The sequence below is a fragment of the Poecilia reticulata genome, chromosome 18 (genome assembly GCF_904066995.2).
Source record: "Poecilia reticulata chromosome 18, P_reticulata-male-v2, whole genome shotgun sequence".
In the NCBI taxonomy this organism is placed as follows: domain Eukaryota; kingdom Metazoa; phylum Chordata; class Actinopteri; order Cyprinodontiformes; family Poeciliidae; genus Poecilia; species Poecilia reticulata.
In genome coordinates this window covers 10045311-10070785 of record NC_088847.1, presented here as the reverse complement: position 1 = coordinate 10070785, position 25475 = coordinate 10045311, and the positions used below count along the sequence as shown (strand labels likewise).

Below are 25475 nucleotides of genomic sequence, written 5' to 3'. Positions count from 1 at the left end.
CATTTCGTCATAAAAATGTTTTTGACAGCTTATGATCACTCAGTGTGATCTTGTTTATTTATTTATTTAAATTTTTTTACGTGATTGAATTTTTATTTAACATGTTTAATGTTTGGAGACAGTTATTTCATATTGAGTCAAGTGTGAAGGGGCAGAAAAAATACCCTTTTAATGATTCATTCTTACTATTTATTCTAGTGCTCTGTTCACTCTGCTGTGGACTTTCTGAAGGTAAGAAACATATTTTTGTTCATCTATTTTTCTGTTTTCAGAGCTGTACAAGTTAACACTGTAGTTCAGTTTTCACAGGCTAAAAATGTTTTCATTTTTTGATTAACTAATATACTCAGAACCTATGCCAGCACATTTTTATCAATAATGTAATATGTTAGCATATTAACTTTCACTCCACAACATTTTTGAAACCTGACCTTTGCTAACTTATTTATATTTCACTCCAAATTTCTTTGCCAACATAAAGTGTGTTTTAATTTGCACAAGTTTCAATCAGTCAGCCTCAATTCACACATTATGCTGCTTTAGCTGGATGTTATTATATGTTCAGATGTTTTTAACACATAAAACAGAACACAATGCACTTTTCAGCATATATTCAGTTGAATAAGGAAGAGCAGGTTCAACCTTTTTCATGAAGAGCAAAAGCCATTTATTGATCAACACCCAGAAAAGCCAACTGCTTCTCTGGCCCAAGCTCATCTGAGATGGACAGCGCAATGTTCCTGTGATGTACGGGGGCCTATTAATGCCCATAACATGAGCAACTTGAACATCTGTGAAGTTGTGAAGATGCTTTTTTACAGCGCAGGGAATTTCCAGTGACCAACTGGTGCTTTACATAAGTTGGGTAAAGTTGAAAATATCTACGCAGTCTACGCCTCCAGGAAGCAAGTGTTTCGCGCCCAGACGCTCTGTAGGGAGAAAAGAGATGTAAAAATTCCTGGTTTTTTCCAGGTTTTTGAGATTCAACAGGCTTTATCGATGATGGGCAACATGAGACAGATGTGTAACACTAACAGAAGTTACAAAGCTCTGCTTTCTGTTTTTTTAGTTACAAATGTTTTTGCCTAACTGAGCTATTTGTAACATTCTGTTTGTCCCATGTTGGTGACTACTTTTGGGTTATGGAAAGTAGTTATTTGTTTATGGTTTTATCATAAGAAACAAAGCAAACATTATTTTATCCGCATATCATAAGTGGGAACAGGGGTGTTAATTTAAGCCAGTGTTTCTCAACCCTGGTCCTCACCGTCCCCCTGCTCTGCATGTTTTAGATGTGCCTCTATTCCAGAACAACTGATTCAAATGATTGCATGACCATCAAGTACTGCAGAAGCCTGTTAATCACCCAGAGATACAATTCAGGTGTGCGGCAGAAGGGAAACACCTAAAACATGCAGGACAGGGGGCGGGCGGTGAGGACCAGGGTTGAGAAACACTGATTTAAGCAAAAAAAATTCTGTCAGTTTTTCCAGATGAAAACTGTCTTTAGTCTTTGTTGTTGTTGACAGATTTCAAGCCGACTGTGATCCTACAACCCAACTGGCCTGTAGTTTATAGATTGATTGATTGGTAGATAGATTTTAGCGTGAAACAATTTAGTTCTGTTATTTCTGACCACAGGGATGTGTGAAATATTCTGCTAGATGAATAAAAACATGTCTCTGAAGTGAATATTACCTAAAGTTGCTCTGTAATTTATTAAGTAACTTTGTTCATCCTTTAATCTTGAATAATTTTGTTGTAGAAAACAACACTCAAACTTTTAAGGTGACTAGGTTTTGTAAACAAGCTGCTTCCTGGACTAATTAATAGTATTTTTAGTGAATAATTTTCTATTTTGCTTTAAACCCAACAGCAGATAAAACCAGAGCCAAACTGACAGCAGACAGAACAATCATACCACTAGGGGGCAGTGTGACTTTTCTTTTTTGACCTAATATAAAACAATAAATTGTGTTATTTCTGACCACAGGTCACAGTAAAGTTTAAAAAATTCAGCTAGATGAATAAAAACCGTAGCACTTCTCCAAAGCACATGCTAACTAAAATAACTGTAATTTACTGTTTAACCACAACTTTGTTCATTCTTTAATCTCGAGTAATAATAACACTCATCTATAGTAGTTGTCTAAGTCTGTCAAACAGAACTAATTCTGAAGTATTACAAACTCTGATGATGTGATCCTTTTCCTTTTTTGATTTAAACTCGACAGCAGATGAACCCAGAGCCAAACTGACAGCAGATATAACAACCATACCACTAGGGGGCAGCGTGACACTGATCTGCTCTGTTGAAGGATCTAGTGACTGGAAGTTTGACTGGTTCAGAAATGGACAACAATATTCCGACCTGCAGCCCAGAGGAAACACTGAACCACACAGAGTCATCAGCGTCTCAGAGGGAGGAGTTTACAGCTGCAGAGGAGGAAGAGGAGGAGGAAGAGGAGATCCAGTTTTTCAAACAGAAACAAGCAATGAAGTCTCTATTCAGGAAACTGGTGAGTTTAGTTAATTTGATGACTGAAGCTCCATTTGATGCCCCAAAATAAAACGTTTCTGTTCATGAGAACAAATTTTATTAATTTTAACTGATAGTAAGTTTTCATTCATCTTCAGCATCTGCAGTTTCATGTTTATCTGAAACCTTTCGCTACGTCTGTTCATATTTAATGCTGAAGGTTTTCTTAGTTGGGTTTTAAAGTCAACAAAAGTTCATATGCTGCTCTTTGAGTTACCTGATATTATTTTTTTATTAATATGTACTGTAGTGTGTAACATCTTACTGCAGTATGTTTTTCTTAGAGTAGAGTTTGGAAAAAATATCACTCACTTATCTTTTCAGTTCTTGCTATCGTTTTGCAATTTGAAGCAAAAGTCGAGTTTTTTAAAAACAAAACAAAAATGGTCAACTGTTGAACATGATGATCGAAATTAAAGCTTCATAGTGGAGTTTATGAGCTCAAAAACTGAACTGGTTCATACATCACTATCTTTTTTTAATGTTTATATTTAGTCAGAAATGTTTGTTTTAGTTACAAATATGTCTGTTTAAATCATTAGTAGCATACGGCTTTGTTCCAAAACAAGAACTCTACTTCTGCAATATGGTATTTATTTATGGTTTTACCAGCAGAAAACAAGGCAAACGTTGTTTTCACCTGCGTATCACATGGGAACAATATTATTAATCCAAGTAAAGAAAATTTTCCATTTGAAAATTGTTTTATTGTTGATTAGTGTCCAAGCCAACTGTGACCCTGCAGCCCAAATGGCCTGTTTATAGAGGAGAGACGGTCACTCTGAGATGTGAAATCCAGGATGATGGAGGAACTCAGTGGACGTATGAATGGAGACCAACCAATAGAGACTCTCCAACATCCAGTGAATACAGGATCAACAGAGTCTCTGAGTCTGACAGAGGAGAATACAGATGTATGGCTAAAAGAGGTCATCAGCTCACAGAATGGAGTGATGCCTACACACTGACTGTGAGATGTAAGTGTGTCAAAGAGGACTTTTCTTTTTTGACCTAATATAAAACAATAAATTGTGTTATTTCTGACCACAGGTCACAGTAAAGTGTAAAAAATTCAGCTAGATGAATAAAAACCGTAGCACTTCTCCAAAAGCACATGCTAACTAAAATAACTGTAATTTACTGTTTAACCACAACTTTGTTCATTCTTTAATTTTGAGTAATAATAACACTCATCTATAATAGATGTCTAAGTCTGTCAAACAGAACTAATTTTGAAGTATTACAAACTCTGATGATGTGATCCTTTTCCTTTTTTGATTTAAACTCGACAGCTTATAAACCCAGAGCCAAACTGACAGCAGATATAACAATCATACCACTAGGGGGCAGTGTGACACTGAGCTGCTCTGTTGACGGATCTAGTGACTGGAAGTTTGACTGGGTCAGAAATGGACAACAATATTCCGACGTGCAGCCCAGAGGAAACACTGAACCATTCAGAGTTATCTATGTGTCAGAGGGAGGAGTTTACAGCTGCAGAGGAGGAAGAGGAGATCCAGTTTTTCATACAGGAACAAGCAATGAAGTCTCTATTCAGAAAACTGGTGAGTTTAGTTCTATATTGTAATGTTCTTATTGTGGGCTAGTGTAGTCAATTAATAAAGATTGTTATAATTTGTAATATTTTGATAAAATGTTTCAGGAATTTTTCTTAAAGTATCTTCATCCTCATATTTGAGTCTTTCCTGACTTGATCCTCTTTGTCTGATTTGAAAGGTTTTAAACACTTCAAGGATTTTTTAAATTTGGTTTTATTTAAAAGTATTTCTGTTATGTAATTAATATCAATGTTTTCTTGTTAATTAGAAAATAGGTTTGGAAAGAAGGAAAACTGTTAATTTAACTGTTTATAAGCTTTTTTCACTTAAATTTCCATCAGAAATCTTAAAAAATTAGGATTTACAGATTTACAGCAATGATAATAATCTAACATACATCCTAACTAGTCAAAGTGAGGAAACGGTACTACAAAAGTTCACACAGTTTATATTGTCACATACTGATGCTGATATTCCATGAGAAGATTTATTTTAATAGGGTAAATATATTAATATATAAACATAACATATTTGCATGATGTGTTTTTTGACTTTGTTTCTGACAAATATTTGACTGTTCTATTTTATGAAGTTCATAGCTTCATAAATTTGTTGTTTTATTTAAGACAAATTATTTTTACTTGTGAAAAAAACAAATCAAATGTTTCATTTGCACATCACACCTTTATAAGAACTGCAATCCATAGAAATGAAATATTTTCCCTCTTTTGCATAAAATAAGTTTCTGACATTCTTCTGTTTGAATATTATTCATCATAGTGTCTCAGCCGACTGTGACCCTGCAGCCCAACTGGCCTGTTTATAGAGGAGAGACGGTCACTCTGAGATGTGAGATCCAGGATGATGGAGGAACTCAGTGGACGTATGAATGGAGACCAGCCTACAGAAACGTTCCAAAATCCAGTGAATACAGGATCAACAACGTCTCTGAGTCTGACAGAGGAAACTACGGGTGTAAGGCTCGCAGTGATCATCAGATAACAGGTTGGAGCTCTGCCTTCACACTGACCGTGAATGGTAAATCAATTTTCCAGTTTTTAATATTTTCATTAACACATTCCAAAGTGGAACCACAGAAGATCGTGAAATTCCAAAAATGTCATATCTGCATTACTTATTATGTTAGTGAATGGCAAATAAGAAATTATTTCTGATTTTGTACTATATTTTAATAATACTTTTGTTTAGTTTTGTCAGAGAAGCTACTTTATTTAAACTTTTTTTCTTGGGTAAGTTGAATGAGCACATTGTCATTTTTAACAACAACCTGTTCTGAATCATCAAAAACATGTTACAGTCATTTTGTTACAGAAATGACTGTAACAAACTGTTTCCTGAAACAAAACACTTTCTAATAGTTTTTGTTTGTTAAAACCAGGATATAGACCCACAGCCTCACTAACGGCGAGGAATTATAACATACCAGCAGGGGGCAGTGTAGCACTGAGCTGCTCTGTTCATGGATCTGCTGGATGGAGGTTTGACTGGTTCAGACAGGAGTCAGTGCATCATTCAGCTCAGTCCATCAGAAACAATGAACCAGATGGAATCATCAGGGTCTCAGAGGGAGGAGTTTACAGCTGCAGAGGAGGAAGAGGAGATCCAGTTTTTCATACAGAAACAAGCAATGCAGTCTCTATTCAGAAAACTGGTGAGTTTAGTTATTTTTCTGTAATAAAACAAAAACCTGTTTTAAAACATTTGATCTGTTTATTGATGAAGTTTTATTTCTGTCCTTTGTGTTCATTTCCTAATCAAAAGTTACCTAAAAACCTCAGGGTATTTGGTAACACTTCATTTAAAGGGGTGTGCACAAGACTGACATGACACTGTCATAAACATGACATAACATCTGTCATGAACATAAAGAAGTCTTTATGAATGTTTATGACTGGTGTCATGAAGTGTCATTCGGTAAATAATGACACTTTTAATGCAAAGTTGCATTAAAAGTCCATTAAAAATGCCAACTTTGCATTAAATTATCATAATTTACAAAATCATGCAATGTTGGCATTTTTAATGGACTTTTAATGCAACTTTGCATTAAAAGTGTCATTATTTACCAAATGACACTTCATGACAACTGTCACATGAATATTTTTCAAAAACTGGTTCATACATTTCTCCTATTGCATTTAAGACATTAACACATGCTTGTTTTTCTTGTTTTACTAGAAAGACATGAATTAAACAAGATGTTTTATTTGCATATCACATTGTTATGATAAATTGTTGCTTTTTTATTATTTTATTGAGTATTTGATGGGGACAAATACAAGAAACATAAATCAGGTTTACATCTCTGTGCATATTGCTGATTCACAGCACCAATGTCCAGAAGGACCTTTAGCATTTGACTAAAATGAAAAGATAAAATTAACAGCAAATATAATGAAAGAGACATAACACACTGTGTAAATTGTATTCATGTTAATTGTAATCAGTAAAAATGAAACCTTTTTCCTTTATAAGTTTGTCTGTTTTCTGAATGAATATGTTTCATTCTAGTGTCTCGGCCGACTGTGACCCTGCAGCCCAACTGGTCTGTTGTATTCAGAGGAGAGACGGTCACTCTGAGATGTGAGATCCAGGATGATGGAGGAAGAACTCAGTGGAATTATGAATGGAGTCCAGCCAATAGAAACGCTCCAACATCCAGTGAATACAGGATCAGCAGCGTCTCTGAGTCTGATAGTGGAAACTACTGGTGTAAGGCCAGTGGAGGCCATCAGAATACAGACTGGAGTTTTCCCTTCAGGCTGACAGTGAGATGTAAGTCAGACCTCCTCTGAGACTGAATTAGTTCAGTTTCTAATCTTCTCATTCACATAATTATAGGTAGAACAGCAGACGATGTTTTTGTATTTTTGACCACAGGATGAGAAAACGCCACACAAGAACTGTATGTCTCATGTTAATGAATGTTCAGACATAATTTTTTTTTTTTTATAACTTAGGTTTTGTGACAAAAGCTAAATGACTCAGATGTTAAGCTGTATTTATCTCAACACTATGCTTCCTAAAAACAAAGCACTTTGTTGTTTTCTGTTTTTACCAGCAAATAAACCCAGAGCCAAACTGACAGCAAGGAATGAAATCATACCAGCAGGGGGCAGCGTGAGACTGACCTGCTCTGTTGATGACGGTGATGGTTGGAAGATTTACTGGTTCAGACAGGAGTCAGAGTCTGGTACAGCTCAGTTAATCAGAAACAGTGAACCAGATGGAGTCTTCATGGTCTCAGATGCAGGAGTTTACAGCTGCAGAGGAGGAAGAGGAGATCCAGTTTTCTACACTGAAACCAGCAATGAAGTCATCATTCAGAAAACAGGTGAGTTTATGTCTTTATTATGGAATGAAACAGCAAACTTCTTTAATGTTATGATCCCAGTTAGAACAAAAAGATCATATGTAACTCCATTCAATGATGACGCCTTAAATCAGAAAATCTGCTCCTGTTCACGTTATATACAGATATTTGGACAACAATGTGACTTTCTATGTTAATGTTGGTTTAGAAGGGATTTATGACAGAAACTGAGAAAAAAAGATAATACATACAGCATCACATTGTGGCTGTATGCCAATTATTTATAGAAAGCCCCATATTTAGTGACATGTACTTTGTTTCATCAGTGATCATTTTTGTCAGTTATAATGAAAGATTTTAGACATCTGAAGACATTTACATTCACCAAATCAAGACACAGCCACAACAAACTGGTACAGCTCCAGCATCACTCCAAGCCATTTATCCATATTTTGACTTGGGTAAAATGACACATTTGAGTTAATTGGAGGTACAACTGTGGATGTATGTTAAGGCCACATCTGGAACACACCGCTTTCTTGTTTGATTAAAAAAATCATGTCAAACAAGAAGAAAAAAACCTATAAAAAGAAAAGTGTGGTCTGATTTAACTTCAGACAGTGAGAAAAAAGTGTTTGTCTTTTTATTTGACATATGTAAATACATTATTCTAACATGTGAACAGTTCCCATTACACCCACTGTGATCCAACAACCCAACTGGACCCAGATCTACAGGGGAGAGACGGTCACTCTGAGATGTGAGATCCAGGATGATGGAGGAACTCAGTGGACGTATGAATGGAGACCAACCAATAGAAACTCTCCATCATCCAGTGAATACAGGATCACTGCTGACAGCAGTGGAGATTATAAATGTAGAGGAAGACGAGACAGATTTACCTCAACACAGTGGGGAGTCATCAGGTTAAATGTGTCCTGTGAGTTTTTTATATTTCAACTATATATGAATTATGCTTACATGTTTTTCTTTTTACCCGTTTCACTTTAACAAAGAAAATGTCGATTATAATTTAACCTGACATTGAAAATACAAATAAGTAGGAAACACCAGACTGTAGCTTTACATGAACTCTGTGGAGATTTCAGTTGCTTTATTTCTTTGATGAAGAAACATGTTACTGTTTAATAGTGGAATGTTACTATCCAATACAACTACTGAACATTTACAGTTTTTTCACCCATACTTGTAAAAATCTCTGAGCATTTTCTCAATGACAGGTTTTGCTCAAATGTTGCTCCAACAGCAGAATCCGCCTCTAAAGTCTCATCAGAACAACATGTTCTCTTGGGCAGCTACAGCTTTCTACAACACTGCTAGCAGAATTCCCAAATATCCAAAAAATAAGTTTTTAGCTGATCTGTTAATAGCAACATTGCTTTTATGTTTCTTGATGAATGTATTATATTCTTTAAATTCAAATTTTTGCTCTAATTATGTCTTGAACCTGAAGGTTTAATCTGCCGAAAGCAAGAATATCAACAAAGTAATGTAACTGTCCTATTAAGCGCTGGAGGAACTGATGGCTTTATTAGTGTCACTTCAAAAACTTGGTTGTAATGGTTTCAGCGAACCAACACAACGTGCCATAATTCAAAAGGTTTGCTTCAATATAAACAGATTTAAAACAAATGAACAAGAGAACTGAATAAAAGTAATAGTGACAACTGAACTCCCCTCCCCCCCACAAAATGCTGTATTCATACAGAAAGCCAAATTTTGTGTAATTATTCAAAAAGGTTGTTTTTAACGTTTTAGAAATGTATATTTACATTTCTGTGCAAAATTTAGTATTTTGGGTCAGTGGAAGATGGCAATATTTTTTCACTCAGACGATCTCTCTCTCTCTCTCTCCATCAGCGTCTCCCCCTCAGCCTGTCCTCTCTGTGTCTCCATCATGGCTGAATCCTGGAGCCTCAGTGACTCTGAGCTGTGAGGGTTTGGAGCATCAACCAGCAGGATGGAGGTTCTTCTGGTATAAAGCTGTTCCTGATCCATCCAGTAGCTCCTACACCTATGAGCTGCTTCCTGGCAGCACCAATGGTACTGAGCAGAACTCCTTCATCACTAATGGACCGACTCAAACAGCAGGATTTGTGTGCAGAGCAGGAAGAGGAGAACCAAAGTTTTACACTCATTACAGTAAACCAAAGTTTATCTGGTTTGCAGGTCAGTTTGTGTCTGTTCTGTCCAGTAGGATTCATGCTTTCATTTTGGATTCTTATCAGATGGTTCACTATTCTTCAACTTTCCAAAAAAAAAAAATTCTGCGGCGCAATGTTGTTTTCTATTTCAAGCAAAACTTAAAGCAAAGCATATTTTTGTTTGTGGATGCCAATGAGAAATAATAACGACCCGTCTACATCTCCCTGTGGTATCAAAGTAGGTCTTACCCTTTCACAAAGTAATTTTCCCCAAATCATGGACCAAATTTTTTGGACCAAATAATCTTTTCATGATTTGGTCCAAAATGTGATTTAAAAAGTGTTATTATTTTGGGTTCCCCATATTTATATTTTTGATGTGGAGAAAAAATAGCTGGTGATAATCTACCAAGGGAAGAGAATGATTTTAGTTTTATTACTTCAAAGTTCTGGAACTTTGAGACAATGAATTCCTTTGTCACTTTTAAAAGAAATATGATTAAGGTCAAATTTATTGTCTGTAATTCACTAATATTTTTACAGTTTATCAGTTGCTTTATATTAACAACTGTTGAGAAAGAGACTATACGAATATTACTATTTTGTTATTTTCTAGATCCTCATCCAGCAGCTTCTCTCTCAGTGAGTCCTGACAGAGTTCAGCATGTAATTGATCAGTCTGTCACACTGAACTGCAGCGGGAACGACTCCAAGTGGAGAGTGAGGAGGTTTACAGAAACGACTAACCCTTCACATGTTCAGTGCTCCAACTGGGGAACGATGCATGGATCCTCATGTACCATTAACAGACTGGAGGATCACAGTGGAGTTTACTGGTGTGAGTCTGGATCAGGAGAATTCAGCAATGCAGTCAATATCACTGTACAGCGTAAGTTATGATGTAGGAATTTCTCTTTTTACTTATTCTTGTGTTTAAAACACAAGCTTTTATTCAGACATAACCTGTTGCCATCTAGTAATTCCTTCTTCAAGTGAATGTTAAACAATTATTAAAGAAAACGTGTTTTCTGTTTTGTAAACTTGTGGTCCAAGAAAGTTTTCGGAGAAATAATGTTTTAAAACTACGTCTCTTACAGCTTTGTTTAAACTATCACTATATTGTACGTACTTCTCAATGTACCAATAGAAGAGAAACAACTTACTGTTGCAGGAAAACAGAACATTCGCTGTCACTGGTGGCAATGCTAACTAGCCTGGCAGGCTCTGGTGTGAGGAACCATGCAGCTCTAGCTTAGCAGAGTGCAAGGAGGGGGAGTGTGAGCTGCGTGTTCACAAGGTTGATTCACAGAGCTGAGACCCTCCTCCTGACTCTGATTGGTTGTTTCTAACTGGGAGCGGTGTATTTCTGCGCAGAGAAACTCAGGATTTTCACAGATTATCAGTCGCGACATAGTGACAGTTTTAGCATAAATGGAAAAAACACTTTTTTTTTTAATTTACATACAGAAACTTTTAAACATAAAACATTCAATCTTAATACTGAAAACTTCCAGAAATCAATCACAAATTTATTTAAAGCATAAGCGGTTAAGTGCAATTGTAACAACAGTTCAAAAATAACTACTGTCTAATTGCTGAGAAAATTGTAAGATTGTTGTATTTTTTTTTATTCATTACTGTATTTTCCGCACTATAAGGCGCACCTAACAACCTTCAGTTTCCTCAAAAGCCGACAGTGAGCCTTATAATCCGCCTTAAATATGGACCAATATTGAGCCACAACAGGTCTAGCAACTACGGAAAGCAGCCGCCGACTTCATTTTGACCCGTAGAAGAAGCACGTGGTGCATGCTGGGATAGTTGTCAGAACGCTGGTTTGTTAATAAAGTTTGACTGACCTATCTCCACAAACATGCTGTGCGCTACGCACCGGCCCAGTCGCGGAAGGTTCTCCTCGCCGACCGGAGTCGGACTGTTTTGTTGACATTCCATTTAGTGCAGCTCCATCTAGTGGATGCATAACGTAACTCCAGCCTCTACTGTAGAGTGTATTCTATGCGCCTTATAGTGCGGAAAATACGGTAACTTGATTTGACATGCAGCAATGTAAAAAAAATAAATAAAATAACTTTGCAAATACTTAACAGTTGAATGCTCATCCACTGGTCATATTCTGTCTGTTTTACAGTTGATTACTATGATGGTATTATCCTGCTGAGTCCTGTTCATCCTGTCACTGAGAGATATCCTGTTACTCTGAGCTGCAGAGATAAACAACAAAATCTTCTCTCCAATGTGTTTTTCTATCATAATGATAAACTCATCCATAATGACAGCAGAGGGGAGCTGAATATCTCTGCAGTGTCAAAGTCAGATGAAGGTTTCTACAAATGTCAACATTCAGGAAAAGATTCACCAAGGAGCTGGATGTCTGTTAGAGGTGAGGAGGAGGAAAATGTTTGATGGATTTTATTCAGCACTGAGGATGTCTGTTTGGATGTGATGTAACATCTGGTGATTAATACCTTTGTTTTCCTTTCCATATTTTCTATTTCCAGTGACTGTATCCAGTCCTGTCAGCTCCTCGTCTCCTTTACTGCTGATCATTGGACCCATTAGTGGAATTATTCTGATTATTTTTCTGCTTTTGTTGTGGCGCTACAGGCAGCCCAAAGGTTCGATCACACTGGGTCTTTGTTTATTTAATCTCTTTAATCAAAGGCATATACTTGTTCTGTTCTATGTAACAAATGATTTGAACCACAGAATAAGTAACAATAAATGTCTTCTCCACAGATTTATGCTCTTTCAGGTCAGTACTTTACTTTCCTATATAACAAACATAAATCTTTATAGTTGTTTGCCGTAACTTTTCTCTATTTATCTTTTAGATCAGAAAAAAACGATCAGAGGTCGACCACCAATCACAGAGCGGAGAATGAGATCAGTGACAGTAGCTCTCCTTCTCAAGGTCAGAATTTAATCAGATTCTTCTCATAATGCTTTTACACTTTATTATTTTTTGTAATCAACTTACATATTTATTCAGTATGTTTAATATTTGTGTGTTTATGAGTACAATCAAAATAAACCACCATAAAACTGATCTATAATGACACATTAAACTTACCAAGAACAAAATATGAAATTCAGTTTAAATGTACCAAAAATGATTTTAGATAAAGACGCAACATAATCATCTTGAATAATTTCACCTTCTACCTGTATGACATTAACGCTAATGGCCTATTAGGCTACTATAAAAACTGTTCAAAGAAAATAAATGAAAATATCAAGTACAACATGTGCAGCAGAAAGCCATTAAAACCTATTTGTCTTTTAAAACCGAGCAGCTCATGTTGTTTCTTTGACAGTTTTTTTATTTTTTTTTACTACAGGTGCTGCTCTCTATGGATCAGTCAAGCCTTTTGAAGCCGCTGCAGCTGAACCCAGAGAAATAACGTACGCCATTATTAAGTTCAAAAAGCTGAGAAAAAAGAGTGAGTTCCAAACACAAACCTTGTACAACAGAAGATGATGACTAAATTATTTCCAGCTTCATGTCGCTGTTTTGTTGATGGTTTGACAATCTCAACAGAGAAACCACGTAAGCCTGAGGAGCGCGTTATTTACGCTGAAGTGAAAACAAGAGCTGAAGGTAAAGTCAGCTCAGACAGTCGGACTTTATATTAAAATGTGTCCTTGTTTAAATACACTGCAGGTTCGGATCATCTAATGTAGTTTGGTTTCTGCTTTTCAGAGTCTGAAATAAATGTGCGGTCTTTTTTTGTTTTTTGTTTTGGTAAACTATGTAGTGTAAAACATAGCTGCTCATTCTGGTTTCAGCATCTACACTTTGTAATCTAGACGTTAAACAAACGCAACGTTTAATTTTAAGTTCTGTTGATATGATGCAGCCTGTGTCCCCAACCAGATTCCTGTGTCTGATTAAATGAGTTTCCCGTTTCAGAAGTCGCTCCAACCTACGCTGAAATCAATAAGAACAAAGCCAAGCAAGACAGGAAAGGTAACAGAGTTTGCACTCAGTTTCTCATATGCAACATATTTAATCAAATCCTTTCAAGTTTTAAATTGGTGAGATATTTTCACCGTAATTCCCTGTTCTAGTAATCTTTTTAGCATTTTGGATGTATGACTTGGCAAATTTTCCTCTCTATACAATAATTTATAACTAATGGCGTACATTTTGTACACGGACAGTGTTAGGATCAATATGACTTTAGGAATTAAGTTCCTGCTTGTTTTTGTTTTCACTAATTCCAATTATCTTCATTCACAGAAAAACTTGCAGCAACAGATGAATCGGTTTATTCTGAAATCAAATCAGGATCAACTCTGGACGATGAATCTGCCTTATAGCACGCTGTGCTGGTTCAGTGTGTGTGTGTGTGTGTATATATACACTGCTCAAAAAAATAAAGGGAACACTTTAACATTTAAGTGAACACTGAAGTGTTCCCTTTATTTTTTTGAGCAGTGTATATATATATATATATATATATATATATATGCTTTGTGTTTAATATGCTTAGAAGTTCATGTACATGCTTCATGTTAGATCAACATTGTCTGTAAGTACAAGACTTAGCTTTCAATATCTTGAATATCTATTTTCATACTTTTAAATATAATTAATATATGTTAATATATGTCTCTGACCCAAAATGCTGCAAAAGTGTGAAATAAATGATCATTCATTTCCTCAATTACACACTTAATACATAGCTAGCTGTATTAAGTAAAAATAATACTGTAAGGGTTTCAGTATTAAAATCTATATCTTTTGGAAATAAACATAATAGAATTGTATTATACTGCAGTCTAAGCACTGTGTACTTTTTAATGACTTTTCATTCTGGTCAGGTCTTGTTTGTCGTTTAATATTTCTACAGTGCTGAAGGCAAAAGATGGGAATAATTGGCTGAGGTTAATAGGTGAAAAAATAAATGGTGTTACTTCTTAGATTAAGCGTTAAAACAGCTAAGCTGTCTTTATTTGTTTTTACAAACATGTTACATTTAATAAATGTCACATTTTAATGTATATTTTGTGTCCTATTTGTCTGTGAAAAAAGAAAACGCCAACACTGTGAGCAGTGCCGAGCAGAGAGGCACATCTAACCGTAGTTTAGGACAGAATATTAATAAAGTCACACAGCTTTCAGAGTTTAATGAACAATTGTGAGATATACAACTAGAATTATTACATCTTAACATAATAAAAACATAACAGCTGCCTGGTAATATTAAATATATTGTTCACTACCAAAAACTGCATGTTGATCATGGTCAGAACCTTTATCTTTTCTGTTCTTACCTGCGGTACTCGTTCTGACCCAGTCGGTCAACAATCCACTACCTTTGGCTGCTTCAAGCAGATAATTTAGATTTTGTTCTGACGTCTTTCTTTATGTGGCATCTTTGAAATAAAAAAAGCAAAACATAATGAATTATGATCAAAACACTATATTAACCCTTTTAGACACTACCAATTCTTTACCCTGGTGTTTAAACCAATATGTTTTTCAGTCCATAACACAACATAATATTAATTTCAGAGAAAATGAGACCTCTGCTATGGAGTTCAATTTGTTTCACAATGTAAACTAGCCTCAATTAAATAAAATAAAACTGATCAAGACTTTTTGAATTGCAACAATTTTTTAAACAAAAAAAGTTTGGCTTCAAAAACTTAACACTTTATTTGAAGGGGTGTGCATAAGACTGACATGACATTGTCATAAACATGACATAATACCTGCCATGAACATAAAGAAGTCTTTATGAATGTTTATGACTGCTGTCATGAAGTGTCACTCGGTAAATAATGACACTTTTAATGCAAAGTTGCTCTAAAAGTTGCATTAAAAGTGCCAACTTTGCATGCTTTTGTAAATTATTATAATTTAATGCAAAGTTGGCATTTTTAATGGATTTTTAATGCAACTTTTAGAGCAACTTTGCATTAAAAGTGTCATTATTTACTGAATGACACATGACAGCAGTCATAAAAATTTATAAAGACTCGTTCATGTTTATGACAGTGTCATGTCATTCTACACCCCTTCAAATAAAGTGTTACCAAAAACATTTTTTAAATTAGAATCACAAATTTTTATCTCATAAAGTGAAATTTTTTTTTGCAAAACAAACTTTTTTGCCCATGTCATAAATCTTTTCTTGCTATTCTAAGTTTTTGTTTGACTCAAAGTTTTGCTTGTGATTCTCACATAATGTCGTGGGCAGGGCCTAAAACCACAACAAAAGATTTCTGGTATGTGCAAATAAAAGTTTGTTTTGCAAATAACTTTTTAAGTTTATGAGACAAAAATTTGTTATTTAATTTGAAAAAGTTTTCTATCAAAACTTTTAGTTTAAAAAAAAAATCGTTACAATTCCAAATGTTTTGATTACAATTTTATTTTACTTAAAGACTTACTTAGTTTTTTTTTCATTGAATAATTGTGAAACAAATTTAACTTCATAATCTGTGAATCAGACTAAACTTACTTAAATCTGGATTGAGTTTTTTCCCCCTTCATTAATGACACACTTTTATTAGACAATACATACATTATTAGATAATGTATGTATTATTATTGGATAATACATCCAATAATCTATTATCCAATAATACATTATTGGATAATAATGTATTATTATCCAATAATACATACATTATTGGATAATGTATGTATTGATTATTACTTACATTATATGCATCATGGTAGCTCAGGGTGAGTTATTTTAAATTCTAAATTATTATCCTTAGTGGACTTTTATTTATTAAGTGCTATTCTTCTTCAAGTTACATTTACCTAACGCTAGAATAAATGGCTTCAGAATAAATGCCTCTCTGCTTAAATCGCTACTCCGTGCTGAAGAAGAAACAATACTTCAACGTTTTCCGTTATCTGACAATTCACCAAAAACTTTATTTTCAATTCACCAAAAACTGTTCTGTAATCTGAAAAGGTTTGCTACGTTGAGCTATGCAGTTCGCAGTTAGCCGCCTTATATCACTGTGCGAGAGGCAACTGCGTTGTGTGTCATGGGCAAAAGGTCAAAGGTAACAAGGTGACAGGAGGGCTTATTATGTTACAACAAAAAAATACAACCAAAAACCCCAAATAATTTCAGTATTATTAGGGGCCTGCCATAGCAATGCATAGGGAGAGCAGTGATTGACTTGCTTTGCTAGTCAATCACTGCTCTCCCTATGCATTGCATGGCAGGCACCTATTGTTCTTCACCTAATAGAATGTCTGTTTATTATTTATTTTTCTTCCGTCAACCGTAATGCGGCCCGAACCGCTGCGTGCACCCCCACAAATGTGGTATCAAAAATTGCGGCTCGATCACGGGAGGGGAGCTATTATTTCTGGTGGGATTCGGAGTTACCACGACAACACAAATTGGGTAAAAAGACCCCCAAAAACCACATTCATTTCAATGGAGCGAGATCCTAAAAATAGCCCATTTTTCAGCAATAACTGTGTCATCATAAATTCACGTAGAAATTCCATTCAAACTTCAGTTTGTAGATACGCCCGTCATCTTATCTAAAGTGAAGACGGTACATCGATATGAATTAAGGATTGTCCACAACTAGTCTCCAAGCGACCTAAAGTTTTCGATTTTTTGGAAAGTTAAGAGTGTGACTGCCTCTCCGCTAGTGTGGGAAAGAGTGGATTTCTGACCCCAAAATAATTTCTAACTCGCCTTCACACCCACAAATATCGCCCGATTTGCCTGAAAGTCGGTCAGGAGGTAGATACGCATGCCTGCTCCGGTAAAATGTTTTCAAAATTTCCCTAGGGTGTACGGTTTTCTCTCCAGGTGCTTTCGACCGATGTGGCGCGACAGGATAAACTCACGCTCAGACCCATCTTTCTCCATATATTTCTGAAAAATGTCAGACCTGAGCGCACATCATATTTCTCTCATCGCTGTTAATACTGTGAGTGAGGTAGAGAATATCGGAGACGACAAATAGCCCTCTCATACGCTTCGAATGGTTTTCGAATACGTGTTACGGTTCCTGAATGGGAAGTTGTTCGAAGTGCTTTTTTGTGAGAGAAAGGCTTGTTTTAAACAGAGATTTCTCTCACCCTCTGTGCCACCAACAGGTGCAGGGAATTAATTACCATAGCGACGGAACACAGGGGGTTGAGCAGAATGTCATAACTACAACATGGCGGAACTGTCTGTTACTAGAGAGGAGGACTTGGCTGGTATTGAGAACTACTTATGTTTTGAGCATTTTACAACTGATTTAACCCAATTACTATTACACATGAGGTTAGTGTGGCCATTTCAAATGAAGCTTAATGAAAATTTCAAAATAAAAGCCTCAATAATCCTCTCAGGTAAGTGATAATATTAGCTTTTATTATCGTTTCCCCTCAAATTAGTTATTATATTAGATTAGAAGATAATATAAGATATAATATTAAAATGTTTTCAAAATGTTGCTAGGGCTTATGGTTTTTTGTCAGGCTCCTTCAGACCGAAGCTGAGTGTCTCAAATATAGAATGACTCCAGCAAACTGTCAGACTGAGAGCCAGCCCAGGTCCTGATAATTAATTACCATAGCAACGGCTTCCACAGAGGCAGTGAGTAGTCTCACAAAGAGGCGCAGAGGTAGGTCTCACATTGCATTGTGGGAAGAATACATATTTCCTGTGACTATTCATATTTTGCTTACATAAATTTAGTATTTCTTTGAATTTTTTAATGGGAATTAAAATACTTAGTATGAAGCTTGAAAATTTTCGAGACATAAACAATTACCGACTGTCTTTATTTTTCTTTATTTCAGACCGCGAGTGCGAAGTTTATAGTCGTCAGTCTGGAACTGAATTTTGTTGAACACTGGGTTCAGCTGTTGTACTGTTGCAGTGAATCAGATCAGCTATAGAAATATAGTGATAGATCTGAGTAGAACTTCTGTTGTTGGTCATTAACAGAGTGAGTCAGTGCATGACTAAAGGCGGGGCGATAATATTAGCTTTTTATCACAGGTTATTGAACTGACTTTTGACAGCCAGTACATTAGCATTTTTGGACTACAATTTAGCTCATCTTAGCATTGATGCTAATATTAAGCATCAGAACACTTTTCATACTTATTAGCAACATTTTGTATAGTGAATGGAGTAAGTAATGACAGATGACATGCTAGTGATGCCAAACATGATACTGATAGCAATCATGCTAACATTAGCATTTTGGCTAATTTCACCTTATGCATTAATTTTAACAAAATTAATGGTCCAAGTACAGCTTCATCAACATGTTTCTGACTCTCCATAGGTTTTTGACTACAAGTTAGCTCAGCTTAGCATTGATGCTAATGTTGAGCATCAGAATGCTTTTCTTGCTTATTACCAATGTTTCATATACTGAATCAAGTAAGTAATGACAGACAACATGCTAGTGATGCTCCACATGCTACTGATAGCATTCATGCTATTATTAGCATTTTGGCTCATTTTAGCTTATGCAACATACTAAATGGTACGAATACAGCTTAGAGAACATGCTTCTGACTCCCTGCAGGTTATTGACTACATTGCAGCTTTCTTTAGCATTATTGCTCATTTTTAGCATCAGAATGCTTTATTAAAAATCTGACGGGCACACTTTGGCAGGCCCCATAAAATTTCTGCAGGAATTTTCTAGTTACTGAAATTACAGTCTGAGGGCTTAGGAAATAATAATATTACTAATATTATTTTTTCTACTACTGCTACTACTACCACTAATAATAATAATTGTTATCATTATTATTATAAAAATAATTTACCAAATGGGCACTTGGGGGCAAGGAGCCAAAGGGGCAGTTGCTCAATACCCCTCTACCCCCCAACCCCCTTTGCACGTGCCTGTTTGTCAATCACCAAAATTTACATAATGTTTTTAATCTGGGGGGAACCGGAGCACCCGGAGAAAACCCCCCACTATCACGAGTAGAACAGACAAACAGAAAGAGGCGCCTGGTTGAGAACCAAGACCTCTTTTCTGTGAAGATGCTGCATCACCATGACATTTATTTATTTTTATCTCAAATGTGAGATGTAATTTGGAATTTTAAATGGTTCAGGACTGACCTCTAATTAAGCTTCTTACTTTTCTCATCTCACAACAAATTGACTTCTTGTTTTGTTTCCCCAATTTGAACTGTTTGCAAATTCAATTTTCTAGATATTAATACTACCTTTTTGAGGACAATTTACATTAGTAAATCACCCTAATTTACATAATTTTTTTAATCTGGGGGGAACCAGAGTACCCGGAGAAAACCCAACATCAACACGGGAGAAAAGACAAACTCCCACAGAAAGAGGCGCCTGTTTGAGAACCAAGACGACTTTTCTGTGAAGATGCAGTTTTAATCATTGCATCACCGTGCTGAACGTTTTTTTTTTTGGTCTAAAATGTGAGATCTAATTTGGGCTTTTGGAAATCTGGGGAAACAGGAGTTCCCGGAGAAGGCCATCTCTTTTTCGGGCGGGGGGGAGAGAAAGATCTAAAATAAGACATGTATTTGGGGTTTTGCAAACAGTTCAGAACGTAACTAGAAACTTTTTTCTAGTCGCTTGTTACAGAGGTTTCCTTGCTTTTCTTCCAGTTTTGTGGTTTCAAGAGCCTCAAACTGTGTCATATCTTTTTCCACACTGATCTTTCTTTGGCGACTGCCTCTACTGGTTCCTCTAACACAGGGGTGTCCAAAGTGGGTCCTCGAGGGCCGGCATCCTGCATGTTTTAGTTCTCTCCCTGGTTTTACACACCTACATCAAATGATGGCTCATTAGATGCCTAAGCAGAAAACTGACTTGCGGAGGAGATTGTTACTACCTCCTGGGAGAGAATTAAAACATGCAGGATGCTGGACCTCAAGGACCAACTTTGGGCATCACTGCTCTAACAGATTTTCCACACCACGCTCTGTCACTTTCATGGGTTCCATGTAACTCAGCATGTCTTCCACAAAGTCATTTACCTCCTTAGCAGATGCATCAGGAACCTTCATGTCCTCTGATAGTGTTTCCTCTAAGAGACGGCCAGATCCATGAATGCAGAATCAGAAATGTTTCTTACAGGCAGTGGTGCCCAAAGTGGGTCCTCGAGGGCCGGTATCCTGCATGGTTTAGTTCTCTCCCTGGTTTAATGCACCTGGATCCAATGATGGCTCTTTAGAGGCCTAAGAGGAACATAGACATGCTGAGGAGGTTGTTACTACCACCAGGGAGAGAACTAAAACATGCAGGATGCTGGACCTTGAGGACCGACTTTGGGCATCACTGCTCACCAGGGTAGTCTTGTTCAAAACTGTATTTGACGCTTTGCCACTTTCCTTACATCTATAAAGAAAGTCGTCTCTTTCTTTAAGTTCATTTTCAAGAATTTCCAGCTCCTTTTTGTATCGTTGCTGGACAGCCATCAGTTCTTTTAGTAAATGATCTCTCTCAGCTCCAAGTTGGTCGATAATATTTTGATTACTCAACATTTTCTGTGAGCACTCCTCCATCTTTTGATCAATGCTCTGCTTGTAGATTTCGGCTTGATGTTTTATGTTGGTGTAAGAAGTCGTCGTCTGCTCCAGAGCATCTTGGAGATTGAGTATCACCCGAGTCGATTCCTGCTGCAACAAAGAAAACCTGCCATCCTCTGACTCATGTTGTCATTTTCGGCTCTGAGTGCCTGAATCAGCTGAAGGTCATTCCTTGTTCTTTCCAGATTGGCCTCTCTCTCAAGTTCACCTGATGGTCATAAACTTCCACTTGGTGTCCAAGAGCAGAAACATCTGCCTCATACCTCGTTCTCAGTTCCTGGTAACAAAATGAACTTTGCTCCAGAGAACCTTGGAGATTTTGAATCACCTGAGTCGATTCCTGCTGTAACAATGAAAACCGTTCAGCCATCTTCCGACTCAGGTTGTCGTTTTCTGCTCTGAGAGCCGCAATGAGCTGAAGGTTATTTGTTTTTTCTAAACTGACTTCTCTCTCCCGATTCAGCTGATTATTATAACCTTCTACTTGCTGCCTCAGAGCAGAAACGTCTGATTCATATCTCCAGTTTAGATCTTTGTATGAAACATTGATCTGCTCCAGCTGACTCTGCAGAAGTTTGTTTCCTGCAGACAGGAAATTTTCTCTAGGAGATTCTCTTTCTCCACTCTCAACTGTTCAATCATTTGTTGGTCCTGATTGATTTGGTCGTCTTCAGGTGCAGATCGACGCTCCTCTGCTGCCATCAGGTCTTTCTCCATCTCCTTGAGCTGGCTGGCAAACATCTCCTTAAGTTTTCTCTGTTTCTTCAGCTCAGCTTTTGTGTTCTCCAGTTCTCTCTGGATGCAGGCCAACCTTTGGTTTTCTTGGACATCAGGAGCAGGTCTGTTCTCCTGCAAGGGCTGCTGGTATTGCCCATCTTTAAAATCACTCGGCTGGGGTTTCCTCCCACCGTTGCATCGCTGTTGCTTTCGATTTGATGTTTCTCTAGGAAATAGGATGTAAAGGTAAAAACAACATTTTCTTTCTGAGTTCATTCTAAAGCAAGAAAATGAACTAAACATTAAAAAAATTTTTAAAAATGGAGTTATGGGGATGGGGGGTGTAAACAGCTTAACGACTCTACTTAGCATGTGAATAGCAACAGGAGACCCACATGAATCATCAGTCATTGGATGAAAAAACAATGACATCACAATTCATTACTGACACGTGATTGGTTGGTAGATATCTCCCTATTGGACACACTAGACCTTTATAATTACAGCCTGGTTAAGCCCCTCCTTAATAAATTATAAAAAAATAACCCAGAAATAAAAATACACCAAGCACAAGGCATAAGTTTATATTTTTAATTTTTGTTGAAAAAGAAATATGTACAGACATGCATATAACACACATCTACAAATAAATAAATATTTAGGGTTATCTTCAAGTCTCTCTTGTAGTTTGGAGCAGAGGTTGCCGAGCTCCTGGCTGCAGAAACTTGGTGGTTTCACAATCCAGCCCGATACACCCTAGAAGACGCCATCCTCTTCATCAGACATGAGGTCAATGGTGACACCTTCCCAAAAGGAAATCTCCTCTGCTGCCAGGACGCTCTCCCTCGCCTCCAGCAGCTGTTGACACAGAACAGACATCAAGTCATAAAGAATCTTTATGAAAACATATTGTTGAAACTATACTGACATTTTAAGTGCCTTGGTTTAGAAAAACCAAATATGGGGAGGTGTAATCCATTTGTCATTGAAAACTATCAATTCCTGAATATCATGTGAACAAACATGATATTTAACAAAACATTGATAAAAGTACTTAAGTGATTTGTCATTAACCATTGAGGCTACATTAAAATTATTGCACACCATCTTGTCCCAAAATGTTACAGCTTCTTAAGAAAATGTAATGTTATTTTTCTTTTCACTGCTGATTGCATTCATACACACATATAATGCAAAAACACTGATCAGTTGTGCATGCATGCAAAACTGATGCATTTGATGCAATTGTGACATCTCTAGTAATAAATCTTACCTGCTTCTTTCTTTAGCTACATCTGGATGACTGGCAGTAGGTCCTGGATGCAGCTGGAAAACATTTTTGTGCATTGTCAATACATAGCATAATTACCTTATGTACATAAACAATGTTGAAGCATAAAATATCAACATTCTAAAATAGTAGATACTCACACACAGTTGCATCTCTGTCCTCATCACGGACATCAGAACGTTCAAGAAGAGTCTGATTGACACAAATGTGACTCTCATTCTGTGGAGTCTGTGGAAATAAATGTAAAATAAAAAAAATATTGTAGCAAATATATCGCTTTCTCAAAAATACGTAAGTAAATAAGTTAAAATTATTCTCAACCAATCATTATACAGTCGGGAATCAACGCAGTGATTATACATACCAGCTTCATGACTTTGTCCTGAGATGTGTCCTGCGTTCGCCATTTTGTAGATCTTTACTGCGTTCCACACTCTGCCTTGCTGTACCGTGTTACAACAAAATAAATAAAATAACGGGAAGATCAGTTTTCCTTACAAATATGCGAGTGTTCACTATTCACTAAATGTGAAATCATAACTTACTGAATTTCTCTTTGTCCTGGTGGACTCTGTAAAAGCTCCTCGGCACCGTGGTCTGGGATCTGGCTGGTACGGCTTGGCCATTTTTCAGGTCTGAAAAAATCAAAGAAGATGCGAGTATTTATAAGAGTTCAGAACATCAAATGTAATAGAGATTACAATACAAAATCTCATCCTACACTTGTTTCGGCATTAAGAAAACGACAGACCGCTTTATGTAAGAAACAAACAAACAACTGGCCTCGCACCACGTGTTATTTATAAAAGCTTTCTTACCGTGAGTTCCGCCTTGTTGGACCGCCGCGGTGTCATCTGTTGTTTTCCGCCGGATCATTGCTTAATATCAAGACGATACTGAAAAGGTAACTCAGTGAAACAGGACTTTTTCCACCATTTCACACAACCTGCCACCAACTGGACTGGAGTGTTAAATGAAAGTTGACAGAAAAAAATACATTCCAAAAGTTATTTTTTTCAAAAGTTACGTGACAGTATATTTTATTTTTATTATAATTAATTGCAATTAATTATATGTTTATTTACTCAATTCTACTTTGAGCTGTCTCCTTTTTAGTTTATACAGAATATGATTCATAATCCGTGAGTTATATTTAATGCTTAACTAACAAAACTTTTTAAAAAGAATACAAATGTTTATACTCTATCAGAAGGTATCACAAACTTTCAACCATTTTGTTCTTCAATTTGAACTCGAGAGTTAAGCAACTGAATACTGAAAAATCTGTAGTTTCTTAAGTCCTGTATTGTGATGTGGAATGACCACTACCACTCCAATATAGCATGACTCTGGGTCTTTAAAGCAATCAGTGAACATTAACTTTAGTTTGAATATTATTCACAAAAATACTTTATGTACTATCTACCACTCTGGAACATGGTTTTTATTATTATTTTTCGATTACGTTGTGCAATTCCTCCCATCACAAGATAAATCTTCAGATAGGAGGAATGTCAAAGTAAGATCACGTTTCACAAAAGTCTATTGTATGTAATCACGCATATTCTTCTTTTATATCTTCAATTCAACCAAAACTAAGTTTTTCAGTGCTCCTAACACACATGTAATATATATTTTAATGGATAAGATCGATTGTTTTCTCCAAACATACTTCTTTATGGTGAACAGAAATTAAAAAGGATTAGCTACAAAATGAATAAGAGTCAGAAGGCGGTGCTCAACAGTTGATTTGCATTTGCACTCAGCAAATTCATTTAAATACGAAAACCTCTTCTAGGCACAAGGGGAGGGGGGTGATAGGGGAACACAGGCACACAGCGTTTCTGACCATTTTTGGCAGTGTTCGACTCTAACTAAAACCTCTTGCCGAAAGCCCTCAATCTCCATGCGCACGGCAGAACAAGGTGTCAACAGCTGACGAAAATCCCATTTTTCGTCCTGTGAAACAGCCTCCATTATAACATGAAGCTGAATGATTGCTATAGTAACAATCATACAAGTCGCAATAAAATTATTATGAAATCAACGTAAGTTATATATCTCTATTGCACTGTTTATAATTAAATGAAGATAATTAATGAGCAAACCTACCACCAGCTAGCAGCACTTAGCAGCCTTCATCCCTCCGGGCTCCTTTTGTGACACACATTTCATTTCCATCGGTTGTTGTCCAGTTGTGTTGTCGTCTAACTCGGATTAGGACGTCACCAGCTTGAATTTACAAAAATTAGTAACTATTGTCAAGGCCCTCTCTACTTTTAAGGCAATATTATGCGAGTAAAAATGGCGAATTTGAACAGGGTCCGTTAT

General features: G+C 36.5%; 1 protein-coding gene and 2 long non-coding RNA genes across 6 annotated transcripts in view; 1 reads left to right on the top strand and 2 right to left on the bottom strand.

Annotated features, from left to right (window-relative positions):
• Window positions 1-14622, top strand: part of LOC103475912 (Fc receptor-like protein 5) — a 19120-nt gene extending 4498 nt beyond the window's left edge. For 2 of the 4 annotated variants that reach the window (XM_017308592.2, XM_017308594.2), the window contains 19 exons: window positions 199-231; window positions 2235-2519; window positions 3259-3516; window positions 3832-4104; window positions 4879-5136; window positions 5498-5770; window positions 6631-6894; window positions 7181-7453; window positions 8118-8372; window positions 9314-9622; window positions 10214-10486; window positions 11747-11998; window positions 12117-12233; window positions 12355-12370; window positions 12450-12529; window positions 12957-13058; window positions 13157-13216; window positions 13529-13585; window positions 13859-14622. In XM_017308592.2, coding sequence (XP_017164081.2) covers window positions 199-231; window positions 2235-2519; window positions 3259-3516; window positions 3832-4104; window positions 4879-5136; window positions 5498-5770; window positions 6631-6894; window positions 7181-7453; window positions 8118-8372; window positions 9314-9622; window positions 10214-10486; window positions 11747-11998; window positions 12117-12233; window positions 12355-12370; window positions 12450-12529; window positions 12957-13058; window positions 13157-13216; window positions 13529-13585; window positions 13859-13938 — 3518 coding nt within the window. In that variant the 3' untranslated portion in view covers window positions 13939-14622. The remainder of the gene's footprint in view (window positions 1-198; window positions 232-2234; window positions 2520-3258; window positions 3517-3831; window positions 4105-4878; window positions 5137-5497; window positions 5771-6630; window positions 6895-7180; window positions 7454-8117; window positions 8373-9313; window positions 9623-10213; window positions 10487-11746; window positions 11999-12116; window positions 12234-12354; window positions 12371-12449; window positions 12530-12956; window positions 13059-13156; window positions 13217-13528; window positions 13586-13858) is intronic. The other 2 variants (XM_008427886.3, XM_081599492.1) reach the window with 1 other exon arrangement.
• LOC108166878 (uncharacterized) lies at window positions 5581-25475 on the bottom strand. The gene is made up of 3 exons (XR_001777274.2): window positions 25257-25475; window positions 7251-7382; window positions 5581-5699 (listed from the first exon to the last, which is right to left on the bottom strand). It is a non-coding gene; the product is annotated as an uncharacterized LOC108166878 (long non-coding RNA).
• LOC145548665 (uncharacterized) lies at window positions 22359-23640 on the bottom strand. The gene is made up of 4 exons (XR_014084669.1): window positions 23509-23640; window positions 23285-23372; window positions 23127-23179; window positions 22359-22711 (listed from the first exon to the last, which is right to left on the bottom strand). It is a non-coding gene; the product is annotated as an uncharacterized LOC145548665 (long non-coding RNA).